The sequence below is a fragment of the Pantherophis guttatus genome, chromosome 2 (assembly GCF_059756535.1).
Source record: "Pantherophis guttatus breed Tessera chromosome 2, ASM5975653v1, whole genome shotgun sequence".
NCBI lineage: Eukaryota > Metazoa > Chordata > Lepidosauria > Squamata > Colubridae > Pantherophis > Pantherophis guttatus.
In genome coordinates this window covers 293435894-293461367 of record NC_142064.1, presented here as the reverse complement: position 1 = coordinate 293461367, position 25474 = coordinate 293435894, and the positions used below count along the sequence as shown (strand labels likewise).

The window sequence follows — 25474 nt, the reverse complement described above, 5'->3', positions numbered from 1 at the left end:
GCGCCATCTTAAGGCCGGGCGGGAGGGGAACGGAGGATGCTGCAGCCATCTTAAGTTGGGGCAAAGGATTCTTTTCTTCTACCGCTCGGCTCCTCCTCATTGTATCCTCGCCACAGTATCGCAATGCGGCATAGGCTAAGAAGTCGCGGCCGGGAACCGCACGACGAGATTCCAGAGTGGCGCTTCGTATCGTTCCTCGTCCTATCCCCCCCCGAGAACCCATTTCACGCGCTGAAATTCACTCCGGCGGAGGAGCGGCAGGCCGTGCCCTTCCCCAAAATGGCCGCGGGCGCTTCGCTCCGCTGGGCGAATGGCGGCCGCCTCCCGTGGCGTCACTTCCGGGAGGCAGCCGGGAGGGTTGACCCGGAAGCGGCGGCTCCACGTGGGGCGGCGGGCGAAAGCGACCCAGCGGGCGAGGATGGCGGGGGGCGAGGCGGCCGTGGCCGTGGCCGTGGAGGGGGCCCGGGGGGAGGCCGCCCCCGCCTCCAGGAAGAAGGTGAGGCGCCGCTTCCTTCTCCCCGGGGCCCTGCGCTGGCGGACGGGAGGTTGCAGGGACGGAGGGACCCCCGGAGGTCATCTAGTCCGACCCCCCCCCACCGCCCACCTTCCCCAGCCCGGTCTCCTCTCGGGAGCCTCCGGGCATGGAGCGACCCCTCCCCACCCGCAACCCCCTCCCTCCCTCCCTCCCCGCAGGCCCGGCGGCCGCAGCGCTACTGGGACGGTGAGCCTGGCCGGGCCGAAGGCCATCGGGCGGCCCCTCCGGAGACCAAGAGGGCCCGGCGGCCGCGGAAGACGGAGAGCAAGACGGGCAAGAGGCGGATCTCGGGGGTGAGCGAGGGGGGGGGGAGAAGCGAGGGGGGGAGAAGCGAGGGGGGGTCGCGGGCGAAGCTGACCACCCCCCCAACCGCCCCCTTTGCAGGAGGAGGACCCTTTCCCCGGAGCCCCCCGGAGCCCCCCGGAGAGAGCGCGGAAGTTCCAGCGAGGAGCCCCGCAGCAGCTGGTGAGACCGACCACCCCCCTCCCTCCCTCCCTCCCTCCCGGGCCGACACCCCCAACCCCCGCCCCTGACCCCGCCGCCGCCCTCGCCCTGTCCCCGCAGGAGTCGGTGTCCAGCGACCGGCTGAAGCACCGGCTGGCCTCGCAGGAGGAGAAAGCCCGAGCGGCCGCTCGCCAGGCGGCCCGGATGGAGCTGCTGCTGCTGGAGGAACCCGGGTGAGCCTCACGGACCCTTCCCCGCTCCTGACCCCGCTTGCGCAGCACCCCCCCCCCCGCCGCCGCCTGCCTTCCCAGCGAGGACCAGAGGACTGTGGCGGGCGGTTCCGCCGGCCCTCAGCGCCTCCTGTCTGGGGAGGAACGGAAGTGGGCGCTTCAAGGAGGGATCTGGGCAGGGAGGACTAAGAGAGAGAAGAGCCGGAAGGGACCGTGGAGGCCTTCTAGTCCAGCCCCGTCCTCAAGCAGTGACTGCAGGGAGGCCCCTTTGCCTAGCAGCGGCATCTCCTGTTGGAGGAGGAGGAGGAGGAGGGTCTCCCTGGGCTGTCAGCGCTTGAGGGGGGCGCCCATTCGGACGCAGCCTCTCTGCCACCTGCCCAGCTCCAATCCCTTTGCAGCCCTCGGTCGTCCGCCGGACACCCGGCCAGAGCAGAGAGGAAGCCGGTGGCCCTCCCCTCTTCTCCCTCTCTCCCTCTCTCTTCCCCACTCCCCCCCCCCGTGGGACCCCAGGAGGCCTCCTGTCCCAAAGGGTCCCCCCCTCCCCTCCCCTCCCTCCTTCCTGGACCCGATTCTGTCTGAGGCTGCTTGGGAGGAAGGAGGAGCCTTTCTCCCTGCGGATCTCCTTTGACATGCCAAACATCTGGCAAGCTCCCCTCCGCCCTTCCTGGCATCCCAGTTTCTGGGTCTTCTTGTCTTCTGTGACACTGATTGGCAGGGTTGGCAGGCAGGGAGGGGGGGCCTCTTCACAGGGGCAGCGCCAGCCAGCCCGAAGGGGAAGGAACGGGGGAGGGGGAATGGGGGAGGGTCCTTGTCTGTTTGCATTGGGATCCCACGGGGGGGGGAGGGGGGACCATTCCTTCTGACCGGCCTTTTCAAATGGCCTTGAAAATGGAATTCCGCTTTTCTTGAAAGGGTTTTTGTTTCATTGACTAACTTATTTATGGGGTGAAAAAGGAGGCTGGGGTGCAACGCTGACCCTCCCCTTCCCTTCCCCCCCCCCATTTCTCTTCCTCCTGGCCAGGTTTCTGGAGGGGGACGAGGAGGAAGACACCTGCACTGTCACCCAGGCCGATATCGCTGCTGCTGTGGACCTCGCTGCCAGTGCCAAGGTGGAAGGGGGGGTTGCTCCGGACTGGGGAGGGCTGGTGCTTACTGGTTTCGGGAGGGGGGCGATTTCATCACCACACTGTCTCTCCCCTCCCCCTCCCCAGCACTTTGAGCTGCGCCTGGATCGTTTTGGCCCCTACCGGCTGAGTTACACGCGGAATGGCAGGTGAGGGGCTTATGCCAAGGGTCTCGGGCCACCGAGAATGGGGTGCCCTGCACCCTCCCTCCCTCATCCCTGCGTTGCTCCCACTTCAGGCATCTCCTCCTGGGCGGGCGCCGGGGCCACGTGGCTGCCCTGGATTGGCAGACAAAGGCCCTGATGTGCGAGATCAACGTCATGGAGACCATCACTGATCTCACGTGAGTCTCCCCCCCCCATGGCCCAGCTCTAGGCCGCCCCTAGGGAACTGAGGGGGAGGACAGAGGTTCCCCCAGGGGGCTGAAATCCCTGCCACGATGGCTCCGCTCAACGGCTCCCAAATCTCACATCTTTGTGAGTCTTTCAACCCACAATGGAGGCCTTGGTTTGGCTGGCCACTCATCTCCCCTCCCCTCCCCCATGAAGGAACCACTGTGCTTTTGTGGGCAGCTGGGCAGACTTTCCGCCCTGCATGTTGCAGGTGGCTGCACACGGAGACCCTGTTTGCCGTGGCCCAGCGCAAGTGGCTGTACATCTACGACCAGCAAGGCGTGGAGCTGAACTGCCTGAAGCGTTTCCACGGCGTCCAGCGGATGGAGTTCCTGCCCTACCACTTCCTGCTGGCCACAGCGGTGAGCGGGCCCTGCAGGCCTTGGCCTTCTCTCCGAAGGGGGCGCCCAGTGGCATTGTTTGGGGGGGGGGGGAAGAGCTTCTGCAGAGCAGGTCTCCTGGGTCCCCAGCAAAAGGCTCCACCCCACCTCCGGTCTCTCCAATTTCAAAGCTTGGGTTGAGCTGACCAGAAAAGCCCCACCCCCAAAAATGCCACCAGCAATTCTCAGGGTTGGAGGGAACCTCATGCTCATCTAGACTGACCCTTTGCTAAAGCCATCACCCAAGGTCAGCTGGGCTAATGAGCCGTGAGGTTTCAAAGCCTGGCACAGGTGGGGGCACTTTTCTCCACACACACACCCCCCAGAACTGTTCTCTTCGCCCTCCCCGCCCCCCCCCAGAGCGAGTCAGGGTTCCTGCAGTACCTGGACATCTCAGTGGGGAAGGAGGTGTCCACCATCTGCACCAAGGCAGGCCGGCTGGCGGTGATGGCCCAGAACCCCTCCAACGCCATCGTCCACCTTGGGCACAGCAATGGTGAGTGGGGTGGAGGCAGGTGGGCATCTCTGCCCTCGTCCAGAGTACCCCCGCCCACCACCTCCCCTTCTCTCTGCTGCAGGGACGGTCACGCTCTGGAGCCCCAGCGCCAAGGCCCCACTGGCCCGGATGCTGTGTCACCAGGGGGCCGTCAGGGCCGTGGCGGTCGACCCCTCCGGGAGGTGAGCAAGCAGGCAGCCGGGGGGGGGGCGCATGGGGGGGGCATGCCCAATGCAGAACAGGTCTTCCTTCCCTTCTCCCGCAGCTACATGGCCACCTCAGGGCTGGACCACAAGCTCCACATCTATGACCTCCGGGCGTATCGGCGCCTCCACTCTCTGCTGCTGCCCTCTGGGGCTGGGCTGCTGGATTTCAGCCAGCGGGGGCTCTTGGGTGCCGCCTGCCAGGAGGTGGTGCAGGTGAGTGATGTTGCGGGCTGAGCCTGGCCCTCACACACCCCACCCCCTCCCCATTGATTCATGCCCTCGTGAGCTGCTCCCTCTCCCCCAGGTATACAAGGATGTTTCCGTCTGCCCGGCTCGGAAGCCCTACCTGTGCCACGGGCTGCCCGGCCCCTCCCACGGCCTTCGCTTCTGCCCCTTTGAGGATGTGCTGGGCGTGGGGCACGAGCAGGGCTTTGCCAGCCTTCTGGTCCCAGGTAAGGGGTGGCAGTGGCCATCTGGGGGGTGTGTGTCTGAGGGGGGATGGGCCACCCTGTTTCGGGAGAAGACTTCCCTCAGCCCGGTTGCCTTGCAGGTGCCGGGGAGCCAAACTTTGACGCCCTGGAGAACAACCCCTTCCGCAGCCGGAAGCAGAGGCAGGAGTGGGAGGTTAAAGCTTTCCTGGAGAAGGTGAGCCCTCAGGTCCCCCCCCTGCCCCCCCCCTGCAAAGCTGGGCTCCTCTTCCCGGACATCGAGCCGCCTCCATGGATCAAAGAGGGGGCTCTGAGGGAGGAGCCCCACTGGTTTTCCTCACAGCGCGTTCTTCTCCCCAGATCCCATCGGAACTGATCACCCTGGACCCCACAGAGCTGGGCCGGGTGGACCCCATTTCCTTGGAGCAGCAGCGCCAGGAGCGGGCAGAGAGGCTGGTACGTTTGGGCACCGATGGGAGGAGGAGGAGGAGGAGGCTGTGAGGGGCTCTGGGTCTGAGGACGCTGACTCCATGCCCCCTGCACCTCCTCACAGGGCTACGACCCGGAGGCCAAGGAGCCCTTCTCTCCTCGGAGGAAGCTGAAGGGCAGGGACTCGGCAGGCAGCAGGCTGAAGCGAAGGAAGAAAGTGGCTGCCGAGGAACAGCGGGTGAGTCTCCGGAGGTTGCCGCCTCCTAGATCCCAGCCTTCCCCCCACACCCCACACTCTTCTGCTGAGCCACAATGTGGTTGCCAAATGCTTACTTTTAATACACCATCAGAGCATTTGATTCAGGAGCAGCCATCGGCACATTAATCTGGTTGGGTCCTGGCTCTTGTGGGGAGGGGGGTTTCTGCCAGTTCCTCTTCAGGCCCACCCACCCACCTACCCACCTTCCTCCTGGCAGGCTCTGCTCCGGAAGAGCTTGGCTGCCAAGGCAGAGACTCAGCCAGCGACCTCCAAGGCCAAAGTCTCTCCAGCCCAGAGGTCAGCGCTGGATCGCTTCCAGAAATAGCAGGCAAAGAAGGCTGGCATCCCCGCCGTGTGCAGGAGAGTGGCTCTGGATGGCTCCCCTTAAGGGGCACGGGCTCTGGATACCGGCCCTGCGCTGGACAGCTGGTCCCACGGACCTTCCCTGGAACTCCTCTGGGATTTATCTGAACCTTTGCATAAATACACACTTGTCATTTATAGATGTGTGTCATCTTTCTGGCCTGCTGAAGGTGGGGGCTGCCCCCCGCTTCCCACTCGACAGTTGGCAAAGAAGGGGGACTCACAAGGGGGCATAAAGCATCCTTGGGAAGAGGGGGCCAAAGAAGCACCCCCCCAAAAAATATTCCCAGGCATTGGACACTCCTGCCACAGAGAGCCTCCCTCCCCCAAGGGCTGCAGCCGCCCTGCCCCACAGCCCAGGCATAGGAGCACCTGGCAAGCCTGCTCCTGTGCCCCACAGAGCCCTGAACTCCCCACTAAGAGACCAAAGTTACTGCCTTCACAATCGCCCGGTTATCCCAGATTCTCCCACCCATCAGTGACCAGCCCCACATGCTGTCCAAGTCCCTTCAGACCCCGCCGTTCTGTGGGGCAGCTTCTCCCTGCTTGCCTGAAAAGTCCACTTTGAGTCAGTTAGCAGAGAAGGGATGGCAGCCCGCTCAGCCTCAAATGTGCAGCCCAAAAGACTGACCGGGTGCAGTGGCCACGCACTTTTGGCCTTCCTCCGCTGAAAGGCCGCAGCGCCCCAAAGTCCGGAGAGGGGAGTCGGTCTGCCGGGTGAACTTCCCAGCCGCTCTCCTGCAAGTCCATGACCGGCTGGCCAGGGTTTACGGGCCCTCCTGCTCCTCCTCCGCAGCCACCAGCCAGGTTAGTGCCTTGCAGCGGGCCAGGCCCAGTAGGCGCTGCCAGGTGGAACACGGCCTCTCGCCCTTGGCCCACATGGCCAGCATCTGCCCAGGTGTCACACCGTGCACACTGAAGAGCACCTCCCGGAAGCAGCAGGCGTCGGGTGGGTAGTGGGTGCCGCCGGCCATGTGGGCCAGGTGCCGCGGGGTGATGCCGGCATGGCGAGCGCACAGCCCCACGAAGACGTCCTCCACGGGCAGCAGCGGCAGGTGGGGGGCGGCGGCCAGGACGGCGGCGGCAGCCGGGCCGGAGAGCACGTAGGCAGGGCCGCTGCAGTAGGGCGGGTAGGCGGGCGGTGGGTAGAGCGAGGCAGGCACGTAGTGGCGGCTGCGGGGGTCGCGGGTGGGCGGCACGTGCCAGTGGATGCGGCCCAGGTAGACGGCGTCGGGGCCGTCGAGCGCCTGCAGGTGGCCGGCCAGGGCCGGCAGGTTGAGGAAGACGTCGTCGTCGGCCTTGAGGAGGAAGCGGGCGGCGGGGCAGCGGGCGGCGGCCCAGCCCAGCAGCGCCAGGGTCTTCAGCGTCAGGTTGGCGTAGGTGTCGGCGAAGCGTCCCTGCAGCAGGTCCCCGTGCTCGGCCGCCTCGCGCTCCAGCGCCTCCTGCAGCGCCGCCTCCCCGGGCAGCCCCAGCGCGAAGACGGTGCGCACCGCCAGGCCGGCCGCCGCCCGCGCCCCGCCCCAGCTGCGCCGCACCGCCGCCCGCCGCGCCGAGTGCCCCGGAGCGCTGGCCACCAGCACCAGCAGCCCCGGGGCGGCGGCGGGCGGCGCGCAGGCCGGCGGGGCCAGCGGGAAGAAGGCGGCGGCGGGCAGCGGCGGGCGGGCAGCGGCCGAGCGGGGCTCCCTCGCGCCCCCGGCCCGCAGCAGGAGAGGCAGCGAGCGCGACAGCAGCTCCTCGTGGCCGCCGCCCGCCAGGAAGACGAGCGCCGACAGCGCGGCCAGGCAGCCCAGCAGCCCCCACAGCAGCCGGGCCGAGCGGCGCGGGCAGCGCTTCGGGAGCAGCGCCGCGACGGTCATGGGCGGCGCCGGCCGGTGGGCCTGCAAGAGAGAGAAAGAGCGTCAGCGAAGCCACAAGGCGGCCCCACGCGCGCGCGCGCTCCGCAGGGGACGGACGGCCGGCGAGGGCGGCTGGGCTAACGGTGCGGCGGCTTCCTTTCGCCTTCCCTCCCTCCGTCCCTCCGTCCCTCCGCCAACCGACCTTTGTGGGGGACGAGGCGGCGCTCGCTAATTCGCGTCCAGCTGCTGGTGGCTGAGCGGCCGCTGCGGAGCTGCTCGTGAGGTTGCCGGCCTCGCTCTCGCCGCTGCGCGCCCCCGGCAGCCGCCCTCCCCCGGCCCTCCCCCGGCCGAGACCCCTCCCGCGGAGGAATGAAAGGACCGGGCCCTGTTTCGGTCCCAGCAGGCGCCTCCTTCCCCTGGGCGGACGGGGGAGGGAGGCCGGTCCTCAGCTGAGGGGGGGAGGGCGGTCTTGGGGGGGGGGCAAGTGCAGCCGCGGCCTTGGGCCCAGCCGAAGCTCTTGGCCAAGAGGCGGAAAGGCCGGTCTTGCAAGGGGGGAAAGGGGGATTTCTCTCCTGGGAGCCTCTCGGGGGATCTGATCCAGGGGGAAGGAAGCCTGGAGATCAGGCCCGGCCCAGGAGGCAGAACCAGGGACCTCTGTCCCCCTTCCCTCCTCACCCAGACCAGCTGGGCATCCGTGCCTGGGCCTTGGCTAGCCCAAGTGGGGCCTTCCCACCCAGCTCGGCCCCCTCAGGTGAAATTCAGCCCTCCCCCCCTTATGCCAGCTGCTCAGAGCCAATTCCTCCAGCAGCACCATTAAGCTCTCTCCCGCCATTTGCTCTTAGCCTTCAGCTCTGAGATGGTGCCAGCCTGCCCTGGAGCCTGGCTCTCGGGGCTTCCTCCGGCACCTGCTCTAAACCCACAAGCCCAGCGGGGCCTTTGTGGCTGGCAGTTGGGCACGTCCCAGGGACCTCTTGGAGGGCAGACCTGGGTCGGTGCACCCCGTTGTTCCCAAGCATCTGGTAACCTGGGGCACCGGTTGCTGGGTTGCAGGGTGTGGGTGCTGGGAACGGGTCCAGCAAGACGCCAGCAGTAGCTCTGCAGGCCCAGCCAGATGGCTGCTCAGGTCCTCTGGAGATCACGGCTGGTCAACCATTCGCCTTCCTGCCTCCTGTGGACGGGCGGCTGCCTGTCGGGGCCCTGGGCATGCCCAAAGCAGGGGCATCTTTGATTCCTTCTGGGTAACCACCCTCTTCAAGTTGCAGCAGGGGCTTGTGGGTATTTCTCCTTGAGGGGGACTGCCTGTTCCAGCAGAGAGGCCTCTAAAACAGCCTCCGATGGCTGCCTCCGCCTCTCCTTCTAAAGTGCCCCCCTTCCTGTGCCGAGCCCTCGTTGCTGGCTGCAGCAGAGGCCGCCTGCTCCCTCCCTCCCCCCCCAGGGCTGGGGGCATTTAGGAGAGATCCAGCTTGGCCTGGAGCAGGAGGGGTCCCTCCCCAAAATGAACGAAGATCATGTTTCATCAGTAACTGAGTTGAAACATGCTTGGGATAAACACGTCCAACAATAGACACAGAGACCCAAACAACATCTACATGCTGTGGAAAAAGGGCGTGAAAGACGTCAGCACCTCCCACCAGCAGCAGTCGGCACCCAGGTGAGCAGAATTGTAACTCCCAAGATTAACATCAGGCCAACAGTCAAGAAGTAAACAGCACCCCAACCAAGGAACTGACAAACAAGCTCACAGTGAACAGCCCAATCAAAGGACCTCATGAAACCTCTGGAAGGAAGGAAGCAACCCAGCTCAGAAAGCGCCCCTCATTTCAACCCTGAGCTACAAATATTTTCCTTTAGTGGCAACTCCCGTTTCTCCCTGGCGATGCCCTTGTGGCACCTGCGGGCCACCCGATGCCCAGAGCGAGCCCACTCGCCATTGGAGGTGTGGGTAGGGAGAGGAGGAGGGGGCAGGTATTCCTGACATGGGCTGGAGGGAAGCCAGGAGTCCCCCTTTCCCCCCCCCTCCCACCCAGCTGGGGGTCTTTCAGGGCACAGAAATACCTTTGGGGTTTCTGCAGGAGAGGAGAGGACAGGATCCGTGTTTCATGGCACCGTTGCTACCCAAAATCTACCTGCACAGGTGACACCCAGGGAGGCAGGGAGGGCGGAGCCTGGCTCTGTCGAGGGAGGGGCAGAGAGGGAAAGGGCCCCTTTTCCACAGTTGGCAACAATCAGCCCCTTTGCTTTTCCCAGGCTGACCGGCTGGACTTTGGTCAGGGAAGGTTCTGACAGCTTAAGAATGGAAAACAGGGGAATCCTCCAAATGGGGAAAGCCCCCCTTTAAGCCCTCCAGAGAGCAGCAGCAGCAGCAGCAAAGGCCGTAATGTCTCTGGGAGGGGAATCCCCCCTTCATAAGAAAAGGACTCACATCACCTTTCAGCACAACAAGGCAGGATGTGATCAGAGTGTACAGAAGGAAGGCGCCAAAATTGAGAACGGATCAAATTTCTCTCCAGACTGCCTGTGCTTTTTGTGGCTGTCTATGAAAAGTGGCAAACCGCAGATGTGCAACAGGATGTCAGAATTAAGAAAGTTTCACAAAGTAACGCTAAATGGAACCTTGTACCCAGAAGGACAAAGGCAAATATCCAGGTGGAAAGACTGATTCGGATGGTAAATAGCAAAGGCCTCTTTGGGGGAGGGACCTCTGGATCCAGACTCCGCAAACAGCCCTCAGTGGCTGCAGGACTTGTGGCCGGCCAGCCTCTCTTGTCCAGCAGAAAAGTGTCCACAGGAGGGGGCAATGGATGCCTGGCAGTTTAGGGCACTAAAATGATACAGAAGTTAAAACGTCCCCAGCATAAAAGGCATCTAATTCACACAGAAACCCCGGAGACCCCTAAGGCGGATGATGGGGCTAATATGGGGGAGGCCCCTCTGGATGTCCAGAGCCGCCCTGGGGAAAGAGCCCCGGCCTCAGGTCCCCCCACTCACCTGGAAGTGGGTGCTCCCCACAGCTGCTCTCCCCCAGGGGCTTTGAGGGTAGTGGTGGGGGGATGAAGTGGAAAGGCAGCCCTGAAGGACTGACCAGTTAAAACCAGTGCTTGACTGGCACCCGGGCAGCTGAGGGCACACCCGGGTCTTGTCCATCCATAGATCCTGTTTTGGGTTCAAAATGGAACCAATCTGTATTGATTTACTTATCTTTATCCTGCATTTTTTAATGAATAACTCAAGGCAGTGAACATACCTACAGTAGTATTCCTTTCTCCTCTTATTTTCCCACAACAACCCTGTGAGGTTGCTTGGGCTGAGAGAGAGAGAGAGAGAGAGACTGTCCCAAAGTCCCCGAGTCAGCTTTCATGCCTAAGGCAGACCTAGAACTCGTGTCTCCTGGTGATTCCCCCAAAGTCACCCAGCCGGCTTTCATGCCTAAGAAGGGACTAGAACTCGCAAGGCTCCAAGTTTCTATTTTTTTTTTTGTAAAGTTTTTTTTTATTTTTTAAATACACAAACAAACATAGATCACATCTTTTCTGAACAGAATATTGGCCCGGTCTTAAATTTGTATAAACTTTTGTTCATCTTTAACACAATTTTATATGTTCAATTTTTCTCATAGCATTTATTCTCTTTAATTTTAAAAAAACCAATATTACCCTTCATCTTGACTTCTCATCCTATTGTAGTTCAGTTTTTCTTTTCCCTCCTTAAAATTTGAACCCCTAAGTTTAGATTCACATAACATAGTACAATCCCCAATTATTTCCTTAAATTCTCCTCTTCTAATCACCAATGATTCTTTTATCAACTATTCCCAATAATACAATTCAACATATTAATAGAAACCAATTAAGTAATTAAATTAGTTAATTTCCTGGGGATGTGAGAGCGAAGGACCCTGGTTTCCGTCTGATATATGTGAATGCCAGGTCCGTGATGAATAAGGCTCTCCTCATACGAGATCTTATTGATGAGGAGGGTGCGGACCTGGCCTGTATCACGGAGACCTGGTTGGGGCAAGTGGGGGGAATCCCTCTCTCTGATTTATGCCCCTCAGGCTTTCGTGTCCTGCACCAGCCGCGACACCAGGGAAGCGGCGGGGGGGGTGGCGGTGGTTGTTAGAGAAAGTCTGAGTCCTAGGGAGGTCACTGTCCCTCAGATAGGCGGGTGTGAGTCTCTTCTATTGAAGTGGGACCCTGGAGTTCAGTCGGGCTTGTTGGTCACATACCTCTCTCCCAGCTACGTTGCCACAGCCCTGCCCGCACTGCTTGATGTCTTGTCTGAGGTGGCACTTGAGCTCCCCAGCCTTTTGGTTGTGGGAGATTTTAATCTGCCTTCGATCGGTGAGTCATCTGAGACAGTCCGGGAGTTCATGGCTTCCATGGCAGCCATGCACCTGACTCAGGTAATTCAGGGCCCAACTCATAGGGGAGGACACACACTCGACCTGGTTTTTCTCTCTGGGCAGTGGATAAATGGTCGTGGTAAGGGGGAACTTTCCATCACTCCCCTGTCATGGACTGACCATTCCCTCCTTAGACTGGACTTTCAGTCTGCCAACCCCTGCCGCCGGGAGACGGGACCCATAAAATGGTTCCGCCCCAGGTGCCTGATGGACCCAGAAAGGTTCTTGAAGGAGCTTGAGACATTCCCCACCTCTCAATCCTGCGATTCGGCTGAGGCTCTGGTGGCACCCTGGGAATGGGTGGCTACCGACGCCTTGGACAGAATCGCACCTTTGCGGCCTCTAACCCGACGCAGATCCCGGATTGCTCCTTGGTTTTCCATGGAGCTCCGGGAAATGAAACGTCGGAAAAGACGCTTAGAGGAGAGTTGGAGGTCCTCCCGATCTGAATCTGACCGAACACAGTTAAGAACCCATATTAGGTCTTATCTAGTGGCGATGGAAGCGGCGAAACGTCACTACTTCGCCGCCCTCATTGCATCTGCAGAAAACCGCCCAGCGGCCCTGTTTCGTGTGACCCGCTCCCTCTTCAATCAGGGAGCGAGGGAAGACCCTTTGCAGGGCAGAGCTGAGGATTTTGTACAGTTTCTGCATGATAAAATCGCTCAGATCCGGATCGGATTGGACTCTGACTGGGCAGAATCCAATCGGGAGACTAGGGTGGGTCTTGAGAATAATATCTGGATTGAGTTTGATCCTGTTTCTGTCAAGGAAGTGGACAGGATTGTGGGCAAACTTAGTTCCTCCACTTGCTTATTGAACCCTTGTCCCTCCTGGTTGGTTTCGGCTGCCAGAGAGCTGACTAGAGACTGGATCCAGGCAATTGTCAACGCTTTGTTGAGAGAGGGGAACTTCCCTGCCTCTCTTTTATTTTTTTTATTTTTTTTATTTTTTTTTATTGAAAAAGTTTTTCAAATACAGATTTCCTCCCCCTTTTTTTCCCTCCCTCCTCCCTAACCCCCCCTCACCCTCCCCTTCCCCTGTGACTTCTTCATAATAAAACCCAAATTCATAACAGATTATATCATACTTTACCATCCACTTACTCCATCTCCATATGCTGACCCTTTCTTTCTAATAAAATTATCATATCCCCCTTATACTATACTATGCTGTACATTTCAAAGTGACATTCTATTATAACATTATCTAATAACTCCTAATTTAACATAATAATATTATTTTATCTCCCAATTTAGCGATTTCCGCTCATAATCTACCCTTTTACTACCCCCCATACGTATATCTCTTAAGTCAAATCTTTTGTATATATTAATATAACATTTCAAAACAACCTTCCACTATAAGACTATATAGTAAATCCTAATTTAACATTTATTCAGTTCAGCTACTCATTTCCTTCCCCCCCATCATTATATCTCTTAGCTCAAATCTTTTACATATATTCACATCTAAACATAATATCCCTTTTCTTTAAACTAAACAATCAATAACCTAACCTATCTCCACCCACTTTCCTACAAAACTACCATATTAATATCTTTATTCTTCTGCCCACTCAACTAGAAAAATATTCCCTTATGTAAATAAAATTCTAAAAAAAAAAACTTTAAGCTTATAATCCATATAATATCTTCTGTAATGTCTTTCAACTAGATGATAAACTCCATCGCCCATGTTAGGGTAACATCGCATCCTAATTCCAACAGTATTTTCAATATCTTCAATCTTCAATTACCATCTGCCCCCATCCATAACCAATATCTTCATATTGCAAAAAAAAAACACAACAACCACCCGAGTGACTTTATATTTATATTCCATATAATGTCTATAGAGGTGTCTTTTATCCAGATTATTAATTCCAACCACCATAATAGGGTAACAACCAGATCTTCTGCGTGCCCCAATCCAGTAAATCTCTTGCCATGTAACTCAGCATAAACGTAATATATTTATCAAGAAATCCCAAAAACGAAAAAGATATTTCCAATCCATTCGATTTAAGGCCCTTTTCACATCCCAAAAGTTCAGTACTGCAGAGATCTGTCACTCTCCTCAGGATAAAGTAAACCAATACTTTGCCCATTATCTTTTCATATATTCAGTCCTCTCATAAATAACTGGCATTACACTGTTGTTTAGTTTAAAAGTTTTTGTTTTTGTGAGACCTCCTACTTCTTTTCTTGACTTTTTGTGGGTTGGATCTCCATCCTGAATTCCTTTCTGTAGATTGCGTATCGACTATTTGGTTTTCATGCTGATCTATAACTTGATCTTTTTGGTTTTGCTTTTGTGGCTTAAATCTTTCTGATTCTGTAAATTGTATATCAACTGGTTGACTTCCATGCTGGTTTGTGGCTTGATAAATCATTACATTAGAATCCGGAACCGTCTCTCTTATATTAAATAGTCCAGCTGAGACCTCTGAGAGACAATCCAAAAGCGGCTCATCTATGGAGACCTCTGTGACTTGTTGTTTCTTCATTACTGCCATCTCCTTCTGCTTTTCTTGAGTTTCTATCTCTTGTTGATTTTGCTTTTTAAGGACCTTGTAGTAAAATTCTTCCGCTTTTTCAACGGTATTTAACTGATATCTTACTCCTTGAAATCTCAATATTATACCCACTGGGACATCCCACCTGAATAAAATATTTTGTTTTTTTAGCTCAGTCACCAAAAGTCCAAATTTCTTTCTATCTCTTAACATCTTAGGCGGCAATTCTTTATATATCCAAATTTTTCTCCCATACAGTTATAAAGTAGAATTAAAGGATTTTTGCACAATATCATTTCTTATTTCTTTATCTATAAAATAAATCACCACATCTCTAGGCAGTTGCCTTTGCTTTGCAATCCAAGAATTTACTCTATAGGCCTTATCAATTTTACAGGATACCTCCTCAGGATGAACCTTTAAGATCCCAGCCAGAACTTGAGCAGATATTTTTCTTAGGTCATCACTGTTATTTTCCTGTAAACCTCTGATTCTGATCACAAATTCTGTCAGCCTGTATTGCATCATTACAACTTCTCTTTCAATTCCTTGCTTTATATCTTCTGCATTATAAGTCTCGTGACCAGCTTCCTCTTTAGACTTTACTTCTCAAATTTCTGGTTCACAGTCTCATGATATTTTGCCATTTCCTCCTGAAGAAATTCTTTTAGATTAAAACCATTCTGCAAAGTCTGTAGGCTCAAAGCTTGTTCAAACAGTTGTGGGTGGGGGAGCACCCCCCCTGCTTGTCTATCAGGCTTTATAAGTTTTAACGCCATCCTGCCAGCAAACTCTGTTTTCCCCCCAAACAAGATCAAGTACAAATCTCCAAGAAGAAAGGAACTTAAAATAACTAATTTTCTTCCAAATTGTAGCCAGCACTATATATTCCGCTACTTTGTATCTGTTATGGAAGGACTCTCACTTTCGGCTTTCTTCTACTTCCCAAGCCTCAGCGGTCGCCATTTTAAAGTTTTTTTCTCTTTCACTTTGAAATGCTTGTAAATTCATTAAGGATACTTGCAATTTAGGGTCCCAAGTCCAAGTCTCATCTTTTTTAATAAATCCATCTGTTAAATTCGTTGGTTAATCCGGTTCCAGCGCCTAGCTCTGCAAAAAAGCAGAGTTCTCCCGATGCCCGGAGCGACGGCGAGCGGAAATAGGGAGCCTCAACCTGCTCGTCCCCAAGAGTCAAAAAAAGCCTCTGGGGACTTCGCAGAGGGCCCTACCTGCCCTCGCCTGCTCTGACTCACATTTCAGTCAGGAAATGGAGTTTTTCGAGCCGCCTTTCTGGTGTAAAGGCGGCTCTTTTACAGGCAACGGGGCGGCGGTCACGGAGGACTGTCTGGCGGCGCTGGAAGCCAGACAGGAAGTCCCTTCCCTGCCTCTCTTAAGGAGGCGGTGGTTCGACCTCTCCTCAAGAAGCCTTCCCTGGATCCAGACTCACTTAATAACTATCGTCCCGTCTCCAACCTTCACTTCATCGCGAAGGTTGTTGAGACTGTAGTGGCTCAACAGCTCCCACAATTCCTGGAGGAAACAGAATACCTTGACCTGTACCAATCAGGCTTCCGACACGGTCACAGCACGGAAACGGCATTGGTCGCTCTGGTGAATGATCTCTGGCGGGCTCGGGATGGGGGTTGTTCCTCCATCCTGGTCCTACTTGACCTCTCAGCGGCTTTTGATACCATCGACCATGGTATCCTACTGCAGCGACTTGTGGGGTTAGGGGTGGGAGGCACTGTCTTACGGTGGTTTTCCTCCTACCTCTCGGGTCGCTTTCAGTTTGTATGGGCGGGAGGGCAGAGATCCACCCCGAGGCCCCTTAATTGTGGGGTGCCTCAGGGGTCGGTTCTCTCCCCCTTGCTCTTTAACATCTATATGAAGCCACTGGGTGAGATCATTCGTGGCTTTGGGGTGAGATATCATCAATATGCTGATGATACCAAATTATACATCTCCATCCCAGACCACCCCAGAGATGCCCTTTCCGTGATGTCCCGTTGCCTGGAGGAGGTACGAGCCTGGATGGGCAGAAACAGACTCAAACTCAATCCCTCCAAGACTGAGTGGCTGTGGATGCCGGCATCTCGGGTTTCAGAGGCTCCATCACTTTTGATAGATGGGGAAAAGTCCGTTGATAGGACTCGCAACTTGGGTGTCCTCCTGGATGCTCAGCTATCCCTAGAAGACCATCTAACGGCCGTGACCAGGGGGGCCTTTGCACAGGTTCGCCTGGTGCGCCAGTTGCGCCCTTTCCTGGACCGAGATGACCTTCGCACAGTCACTCATGCCCTGGTTACTTCCCGCTTGGATTACTGCAATTCCCTCGACATGGGCCTGCCCATGAGATGCACCCGGAGACTCCAGCTGATCCAGAATGCAGCTGCACAGGTTGTTATGGGAGCCCCTCGTTACTCCCTTATAACACCCCTCCTGCGTGAGCTGCACTGGTTACCAGTGGTTCTCCAGGTCCGCTTCAAGGTGCTAGTCCTCACCTATAAGGCCCTTCATGACTTAGGTCCGGGATATTTGCAGGACCTTCTCCTGCCTGCCTCTCACCGTCCTGTTCGCTCACATAGGGCCTCTCTCCTCAGGGTTCTGATGGCGAGCCAATGTCACCTTGCAGTGCCCAGGGGTAGGGCGTTCTCTGTGGGTGCTCCCACCCTCTGGAATGAATTACCTACCGAGCTCCGGACGGGTCCTGATCTCCGCTCCTTCCGTCGGGACTTGAAGACTTGGCTTTTCAAACAAATAGGCTGAGACTGATTCTGGGCTTTATTATTTACTACTAATTAATTATTTGGATTAAATTATGATTTTATTGTACTTGTTTCTTAATTTGTGTTCGCTGCCCTGAGTCCTTTGGGAGAATGGCAGTGTCAGCCTCTGCTTTTACTGCTTCAGCTGCCATAAGAAACGGGCGGGAAACAGTTAGGGGGGCGAAGGGGGGGAAGGGCGCAGGAGGAGTCTTTCCAAGAAACGAAACCGATTCTCCAAAGGGGCCGTCAGACCAACTGTCATTACATTCCTGATGGATGACGTTGCCAGACATGATTCCACCTGACCTTTGGGAGACCTTTGGATTGGATGATGGACGATGGACAAGGGGGGGGGAGATGTTTTCTAGATGCAATTTCGCGCGTTTTGCTTAGTTCCAGTTTTACCTGGGTTGCGATTGCTTCATTTTCAGTAAAAGTACTAATCTATAAATAATGGAGTTTGGGTCATTCTTTCCTGGATTTTGAAGGAAGCATACCTGACAATAAGCTGGAACTCACTCCAGTCATCCCCGACAAAAACCAAGGGGAACTGTAATCCAAATTATGTCAGATGAAGAGAGTGACGGAGACCAGATGGGGGCAGCACCTACCCTTTGGAACAATCTACTCCCAGATATACGAGTGATCTCCGACCTCCGGACTTTTCGTCGGGCCCTAAAAACTCATCTCTTTCAGTTAGCCGGTCTCTCTTGATTTTATGATTTTATGGTTGATTTTAAATTTTGATATGGATTTTAAATTGACAAATTTTAAACTATGGGCCAAATTTAATTATTTTAAATTTATTTTTAATTGTACTTTATGTATAAATGTTTTATTTTGGCTGTTCACCGCCCTGAGTCCGAAAGGAGAAGGGCGGTATAGAAATTTGAATAATAATAAATAAATAAATAAATAATAATTCCCCCTTACTGAGAAATTACCACCAGTTCATGGGGGCCCTTAGGAGGCGTTTTGAAGACCACTTAGCTGAACGAAAGGCGAGACTCAGGATGAAGGGCATCTAGCAGGGCCGGAGGCCTGTGGCAGAGTATATCCAAGAGTTTTGTGAGCTGGCACCCTATATGACAGGGTGGTCAGAAATGGCTCTGTTGGAGAGCTTCAAGGATGGACTGAATGAAGAGATATACCGAGACTGTAGAAGTATGGGGGTCCCCGAAGACTTGCAGAGTGGGTACATAGTGGCTGAGGATGTGGAGATCGAATTGGCCCGAAGCCGACTTCGAGGAGGGCGTACAGGGGACCAGTCATCTTCCTGCCACCATAAGGGAGCACCAAAGATGGCTGGGGGGAGAGCAGAATTTAAACCCAAATCAAAGCCCTTCACCTGCTTCAAGTGTGGAAAGGAAGGACACCGGGCTGCCGAATGCTTCTCCAAACCAGTGCCAAAAGCTGCCGGCTCCGGGGCCAAGAAGGGTGACAAAATACCAGCCAAGACCCGCAGCACTGCCCTGAAAGGAGAAGTCGTTGAGTTCGTTCCCCAAAACCAGGGTGAGCTGGGAACTCCGACCAATGGCGATGACAGCGAGACGGACTCCAATTCCGACACCGATGATTGGGTGAGTCGCATGGAAGACCCCCTGCTCATCCCCGTAGAAGTAAGGGTGCCATCCACAGGGACCTGTGCCCAAATGCTAGCCCTGTTAGACTCGGGATGCACCAGGTACATAATTAGCCCCAAGGTGGTGGAGGAAATGGGACTGAGACTAAAAACATTAAAAAGACCCATTGCGTTCTGTCAGTTAGACGGATCGATTGCAGGAGGGGGCCCAGCCAGTTTTATGACCGAACCCCTTGAATTGCAGTTGGGAGATCATGTAGAGAATCTCAGATTTATTGTGGCCCCTGGCATGGAGAGACCCCTCATACTTGGACTGCCCTGGCTTCGTAAATGGAACCCACGGGTAAATTGGAAGACGGGGGTCCTGTGCATCCGCACTGCAAAACCGATTCCAGAGAAGGAAAGCCCACCCCTGAAGGACGATATAAAACCGGAAAGAGCGGAAGTAGCAATAGACCATATTGAGGGGCAGGAGAAGATTCCAAAGGAGTATTGGGATCTCTGTGAAGTTTTTAGCGAAAGGCCTCAGACGCGCTGTCTCCCCACCGGGCTACTGACTGCACCATTGAAATACTCCCCGGGGTGAAGTTTCCCAAACCAAAAATCTACCCCATGACCCCTCGAGAATTAGGGGAATTGCGAAATTTTATTGACAAAAATCTTGAACGGGGATTCATTGAACGAGCCAAGCCTAAGGTGGCGGCGCCAGTGATGTTCCGTGAAAAGAAAGATGGCTCCTTCCGCTTGGTGGTCGATTATAGAAATATCAACGCCATTTGCGTGGAAAATGTTTACCCCTTCCCACTCATGAAGGACATGTTAACCCACTTAGGGAAGGGAAAAATCTTCACCAAACTCGATTTAAGAGAGGCATACTACCGAGTGAGAATTAAAGAGGGGGATGAATGGAAAACAGCATTTAATTGCCCACTGGGATGTTTCCAGTTCAGAGTGCTCCCTTTTGGCTTACAGGGAGCCCCTGCTGTATTCATGCAATTGATCAACGAAGTATTGCATGAGCACCTGTATAAGGGGGTGCTGGTCTACTTGGATGACATTCTTATCTACTCTGAGAACATGGCCGACCATGTGAAATTGGTGCGAACTGTCCTGAAAAAACTCAGGGCTGCTGAACTATATGCCAAACTTTCTAAATGTGAATTCCACCAAGATAAAATCGACTATCTTGGATATCGCATATCGCATGAGGGAATAGAGATGGATCCTGAGAAGGTTCGAGCAGTATTGGAATGGGCCGCGCCACGCACCCGCAAACAACTACAGAGTTTCTTGGGGTTTACTAACTTTTATAGACAGTTTATCCCCTCGTTTGCAAAAATCGCGCTGCCAATTACAGATCTTCTGAAAACAAAAGGTGAAGTAAAACCAAGACCCTCGAAACCACTTGAATGGACTATGGAGTGTCAAGCCGCATTCGAAAAGTTGAAACGGCTGTTTGCGGCTGAACCAGTACTCAAACACCCAGACATGGAACAGCCTTTTGTAGTACAGGCTGACGCGAGCGACATAGCTGTGGGAGCAATACTCTTGCAAAGAAATGCAGAAGGGGAACTACAACCTTGTGCCTACACGTCCCGTAAACTATCAGAAACGGAAAGGAGATGGGCCATATGGGAGAAGGAGGCTTTCGCAGTGAGATGGGCGCTGTTAACATGGAGACAATTTTTAGAAGGAGCGAAGCACCCTTTCAAGGGTTGGACTGATCACAAAAATTTGGAGGTGTTAAAAACACCACGTAAACTGTCTCCAAAGCAAGCTCGTTGGGCCCAACATTTCAATCGTTTCAATTTCACTCTACGCTACCTTCCTGGTGGAAAGAACTTCATGGCAGACGCACTTTCCAGATTACCTCAGTACAACAGCATCAAGAAGGAGATGGTTCAGCCTATTATCCTTTCGACACAATTGACAGCACCAGTTACTACCAGAGCACAGGCAAAAGCCGAGCCAGAACTCTCGGGAGATTTAATTCAAAAATTACGAGAAGCCTTGGAAACTGACGAGTGGTTTAACAACCACTCGAATGAATGTATACTCCGTGATGGACTAGCTTGGATTGGGGCAAAATTGTATGTCCCTGCCAGTTTAAGAGCAACAGTACTGCAGTATGCCCATGACGCCAAGGCAGCGGGACACTTTGCCTTTGTTAAAACTCTACATCTTGTTAAGAGACAGTTTTGGTGGCCTGCACTCAAGAAGGACATAGAGGCATATGTGGCTAGCTGTCCAGTGTGCGCCTCGGCTAAAAGACCTCCAGGGAAGCCACCTGGATTACTCCAGAGTGTGGCTAGACCGAATGCCCCGTGGAAGGAAATATCCATGGATTTTATTGTGGACCTACCAGAGAGTGAAGGGTGCACTGTCATTTGGGTGGTGACGGATTTGTTTTCCAAACAAGTGCATTTCATCCCTTGTTCAAAGATCCCTTCAGCAAAAACCCTTGCAAAATTGTTTATTCGTCAGATTTACCGACTACATGGAGCTCCAAAAAGAATAATCTCTGACAGGGGTGTACAGTTTACTTCCAACTTCTGGAAGGAGTTTTTGAAGTTGATAGGCTCCGCCCAGGGACTAAGTTCCAGTCACCTCCCCCAAACAAATGGGGCTTGTGAAATGACCAATGGGGTTTTAGAACAATACCTGAGATGTTACATAAATTACCAGCAAGACAATTGGGTGGACTTATTGCCATTTGCAGAAGTGGCATATAATAATTCCATACACAGTAGCACCGGGTTCACTCCGTTTAAGGTAGCATCGGGCCAAGATTTCATGCCGATCCCCGAGCTACCACAAGATGATCCCCAGAACCCATCCTTGATGGACTGGATTGAACAATTAAGGAGCATTTGGGCAGTAACTTGAAAAGCTTTAGATGAAGAACACCGAGCCCATAAGACCCAGGCCGATAAGAAAAGGCCCCCAGCACATGTGTATAAAGTGGGTGATAAGGTCTACCTCTCCACTAAGTACTTACAGACTTCCCAAAAGTCAAAAAAGCTTGGTCCCAAGTATGTGGGTCCATTTCGTGTGCTTAGATTGATTAATCCAGTAACAGTTGAATTAGAGTTGCCAAAAACGTTGAGACGAATACACCCTGTATTTCATGTTAGCTTGTTGAAACCTGAACACTCATCTCCGCTAAGACCGAAACGAAGCTCCCCTCCAGTTCCCATACTCATAGAAGGGGAGCAACATTTTGAAGTTAAGGAAATTTTAGACTCTAGGAAACACCATGGTAAAGTGCAATATCTGGTGGCCTGGAAACATTTTCCTTTGTCTCAAGCTGAATGGGTGAATAAACGGGATGTCCAGGCCCCAAAGAAAGTACACCAATTCTATACCAAATACCCAGATAAACCTTAATTCCTGTATATATTTTGTTTTCCCTTTTCCCTTCTTTTCTATTCTAGGACTAACGTCTTTTCTGCAGAGGGGCCGAAGGTCAGCCTCCGCTTTTACTGCTTCAGCTGCCATAAGAAACGGGTGGGAAACAGTTAGGGGGGCAAAGGGGGGGAAGGGCGCAGGAGGAGTCTTTCCAAGAAACGAAACCGATTCTCCAAAGGGGCCGTCAGACCAACTGTCATTACATTCCTGATGGATGACGTTGCCAGACGTGATTCCACCTGACCTTTGGGAGACCTTTGGACTGGATGATGGACGATGGACAAGAGGGGGAGATGCTTTCTAGATGCAAATTCGCGCTTTTTGCTTAGTTCCAGCTTTACCTGGGTTGCGATCGCCTCATTTTCAGTAAAAGTACTAATCTCTATAAATAATGGAGTTTGGGTCATTCTTTCCTGGATTTTGAAGGAAGCATACCTGACAGGCAGCATATAAATACATTAAATAAATAAATAAATAAATAAATAAATAAATAAATAAATAAATAAATAAATAAAAAGTATATATCTTAACCCAAATGTTCTGACTACTGCAATTTCATGTATTTAAACTTCTTATTTCTGGGTCTTATTTTCAAGTCTTTGAAATGTTTATCCCTACATTTTGTCATGTCTTCATATTGAATTAAATAATTCATTATTACCATTATATTATTTCATCAATTATTTATATTCTTATTTCTTATTTTAAAAGTAATCCATTTATCATAATTTCACTAATTAATGAAACATATTCAATAAAAAATCAATTAAATATCAATCTTACTCCAGTACCCCTAAATTTAAATTCATACAACATAATACAATTCCTAATTATTTTCTTAGAATCTCTCATTCCAGTCTCAAATAATTTTTTCTTTATCAACTGTTCCAAATAGTACATTTCAACATTTTTATAAAAACCAGTTAATTATATCTGCGCGCTTTCCGCCATGCCCTTAAAACACTCCTATTCCAGCAGGCCGGCCTGGCCTAACCTCTTTTTTAAATTGTTTTTAAATTTTTAAATTTTAAATTTGTCTTATAAAATTGGGGTTTTTAAATTTTATTTTCTGGGCCAAATTATTTAATTGTATTTTATAACATTTGTATTATATGTATTTTATCTTTTGGCTGTTCACCGCCCTGAGTCCTTCGGGAGTAGGGCGGTATATAAATTCAATAAATAATAATAATAATATCTAATTCATTCATAATCCAATATCATTTCAACTTTCTTATTTAGTTAAAGTTCCAAATATGCAATTGAAAATATTCATTATTACAATCCCCTCATTAATTAAAAATATTCCAATTATTACATTCATACATCCATATAGTTTAAAATCATTTCATTAAAAATACAATTTCATCTTTTCTCTAAGATTCATTTCATTTACCCCATATTCCTCTTCCATTTCTCTCTCCCTTTCTATCTTTGTATTTTATTTTATTTTTCTTTCCCCTTCTTTTCTTTTGTATTTTAAAGTCCTGAACTCTTTTCCTTTTTTCTTATCTTTCCACTCATACAAGTGTAATCATTTTTTTATATTCTTTCTATTCCTCCCTCTTTTCTTTCTTTGTTTCCCCTTTTTCTATTTCTTCCATTGTTAATCCCAATGTAATTTTTGAAATTCTCCTTTTTATTATTGCTACCCACATAATCATTTCATTCTCCATAATCAATCTCCTTGTCTTTGTCTTCTTCTTTATCGTCAGTCTCTTTTTCTTGCTTCTCATTAGTTGTTTCTTTGTCAGCTTGAATGTATCCTAAGTCCATTTTTTGGTCATCAAGTTTCAATTTTCCATGCAAGATTGTGGTCATTTCCCTTATGTCCATTTTCAATGATAAGCACATCGTTTTCATCATTTCCTTAAATTCCTGCACCATTTTGTTCTTTCTAGGTTAATATTATTCCAATTGAAGTTACGTTGTAATCCTTTTTTTTCCCCAAAGCCAAGGCACTTGTGAACAAACAAAGCCTCCTTAAAAATTCTCACATGCTGTTATCCCTTTCAAGGTCCAATTTTTTTTTTCTTTCCAAAACAAAGATTCAGTGTTGCAATAATTTTTTTTCTCCTGAAGATGGCTCTCTGCAATCCACTATTACAATCAACAAGCTGGAAAAGTATCCATTTGTAAACAATTTTTACTTATTTAATTTTTTTTCTTCTTTTTCACCTTATATGCTCCAAATTTTAAATTGGTTTAAAATTCAGTCCAGATTTGCATAGTCCAAATTCAACGTTACATTCCAATTTAGTTTCAATTTAAACTCATTAACTGGTCCTTTCTGTTACAAGTTTTTCTTCCTTCTTTATCCTTCTTCCTTTTAAAGTTCCCAAATTAAAAAAGGGTCTTTTCGGATTCTTAATTCTTCTGATTTTTTTTTAAAGTTTTCCAATTACTTAAATCCCCAAAAAAAATTTTTTTTCAGATCGGGTTTTATCATTTTATAATTTCCATCTTAATCTTCTTTTTCCATCCTTTCCCATGCCTATTAGCCGCTGTTATCACACCAGGACATTTACAATTGTTTTAAAAATCCTCTTTTTTTCTTTTTGCCTATGAGTTAAATATCACGCACCCGGCATCAATATTCCGCTCAATTCTCCACTCCTGCACAGTGCTTGGTCCAGTTGCCCCAGTTTACTGGCGGTTGTAACAGCCAACACCCCCCCCCCCGCTGCAGAGTCAGAGAGAATTTCCTCTGACCTCCGAGAAACTTGCCTGTTCCTCTTGGTCTTCCGAGGTACCTCTCTTTTTTCCCTGTCCCTACAGGACAGATCCGGTCCAAAGCCCCTCTGCAGCGGTTCGTCAGCCCGGGATTCCGCAGAGCTCATCAGAGCCCGCTAATCCCTGACTGTCTCGCTGCAACGATTCTGGTCGAATCAAGGCTCCCATTTTCTAGCCTGCTGCCTTTACTGATAGACCAAACTAACTCTGGGGAGGGGAAAAATACACCAGTTCACAATGCAAATATGAACTTGAATTATACAGGTGGTCCTCGAGTTATGACTGTAATGGAGCCTGCCCATTCCATTCATAACTCGAGGATTTGGGGGAGGGAATCTCGTCCCATGGATGTGATCACTCCCTCCTTTTGGCCATAATCGAATGAAAGGCTTGGTAAGTGCACAAGAGGTATTTCGGGGTGGGGAAGGCCATGGGAGGGCCTAGTGATGGGACAGGACACCTGCCTAAGACCATCCAAGGCCTCCCCGGCCCACTGACATACCTCATGCTTCTCACAATTGCTTCCCCCCACCCACCCAACCTGCCACACCTGGTCCCTTACCATGCGAAGATCTAGCAAGCTGCCTCCTCTCCAGCCTCTCAGCTGCATCTGCCACTCTGCACTTCCGTTCGGGCCGCTGGAGGCTTCGCCCAGCACTGTGCCAACTGAAATGGAGCTCAAGAGGCAGATCCACCCCCCAGAAGCTCCCTTTCGGGCTGCTGAGGCGTCTTCTACTCTGGGCCCTTCATTTGGGCCTCAGTCCCAAGTGTGAACTTTCTCTTTCTGCAGAAATAAACAGCATAAAGCTTCACTTCCTGCTTCTCACCAGACTGAGGGCTTTTTGCGGGGTCTGGATCCAGAGGCCCTTCCCACAGAGGCCTCAGTGGCTGCGAGGGCCTCCTCCAGGCAGGACCTGCCCTATGCTGGCATCTGGAAGGCCACCC

General features: G+C 52.0%; 2 protein-coding genes and 1 long non-coding RNA gene across 6 annotated transcripts; 2 read left to right on the top strand and 1 right to left on the bottom strand.

Moving 5' to 3' along the window:
- Positions 1–295: 295 nt before the first annotated feature.
- Positions 296–5426, top strand: WDR46 (WD repeat domain 46). 2 transcript variants are annotated; one of them, XM_034430890.3, is made up of 16 exons: positions 296–496; positions 694–828; positions 920–1000; positions 1100–1212; positions 2231–2318; positions 2421–2482; positions 2572–2676; positions 2937–3087; positions 3466–3601; positions 3684–3783; positions 3867–4020; positions 4112–4259; positions 4358–4452; positions 4596–4691; positions 4789–4902; positions 5141–5426. In XM_034430890.3, exons 1-16 carry the CDS (start codon positions 311–313, stop codon positions 5246–5248), a joined length of 1872 nt encoding a protein of 623 aa, XP_034286781.2. In that variant the 5' UTR covers positions 296–310; the 3' UTR covers positions 5249–5426. The 2 variants fall into 2 exon arrangements, with proteins under 2 accessions (XP_034286781.2, XP_034286782.2); XM_034430891.3 differs by lacking the exon at positions 694–828.
- On the bottom strand, positions 4980–25474 carry LOC117673484 (beta-1,3-galactosyltransferase 4-like). 2 transcript variants are annotated; one of them, XM_060690112.2, is made up of 2 exons: positions 25092–25474; positions 4980–7163 (listed from the first exon to the last, which is right to left on the bottom strand). In XM_060690112.2, exons 1-2 carry the CDS (start codon positions 25137–25139, stop codon positions 6054–6056), a joined length of 1158 nt encoding a protein of 385 aa, XP_060546095.2. In that variant the 5' UTR covers positions 25140–25474; the 3' UTR covers positions 4980–6053. The 2 variants fall into 2 exon arrangements, with proteins under 2 accessions (XP_060546095.2, XP_060546101.2); XM_060690118.2 differs by lacking the exon at positions 25092–25474 and adding an exon at positions 7324–7466.
- LOC117673481 (uncharacterized) lies at positions 7522–22188 on the top strand. Of its 2 annotated transcripts, none has more exons than XR_009622198.2 (2): positions 7522–8772; positions 21823–22188. It is a non-coding gene; the product is annotated as an uncharacterized LOC117673481 (long non-coding RNA). The 2 variants fall into 2 exon arrangements; XR_004593494.3 differs by lacking the exon at positions 7522–8772 and adding an exon at positions 8779–9788.

Excerpts from the sequence above, each read along its gene's own strand:
- WDR46 (XM_034430890.3), top strand. The coding sequence starts at position 311 with ATGGCGGCCGCCTCCCGTGGCGTCACTTCCGGGAGGCAGCCGGGAGGG. Across the intron at positions 497-693 it reads CCCCCGCCTCCAGGAAGAAG|GCCCGGCGGCCGCAGCGCTA; the intron begins GTGAGGCGCCGC and ends CCCTCCCCGCAG. Across the intron at positions 4,021-4,111 it reads CCTGCCAGGAGGTGGTGCAG|GTATACAAGGATGTTTCCGT; the intron begins GTGAGTGATGTT and ends CCTCTCCCCCAG.
- LOC117673484 (XM_060690112.2), bottom strand. The coding sequence starts at position 25,139 with ATGCAGCTGAGAGGCTGGAGAGGAGGCAGCTTGCTAGATCTTCGCATG. Across the intron at positions 7,164-25,091 it reads GCTTGCTAGATCTTCGCATG|GCCCACCGGCCGGCGCCGCC; the intron begins GTAAGGGACCAG and ends TCTCTCTTGCAG.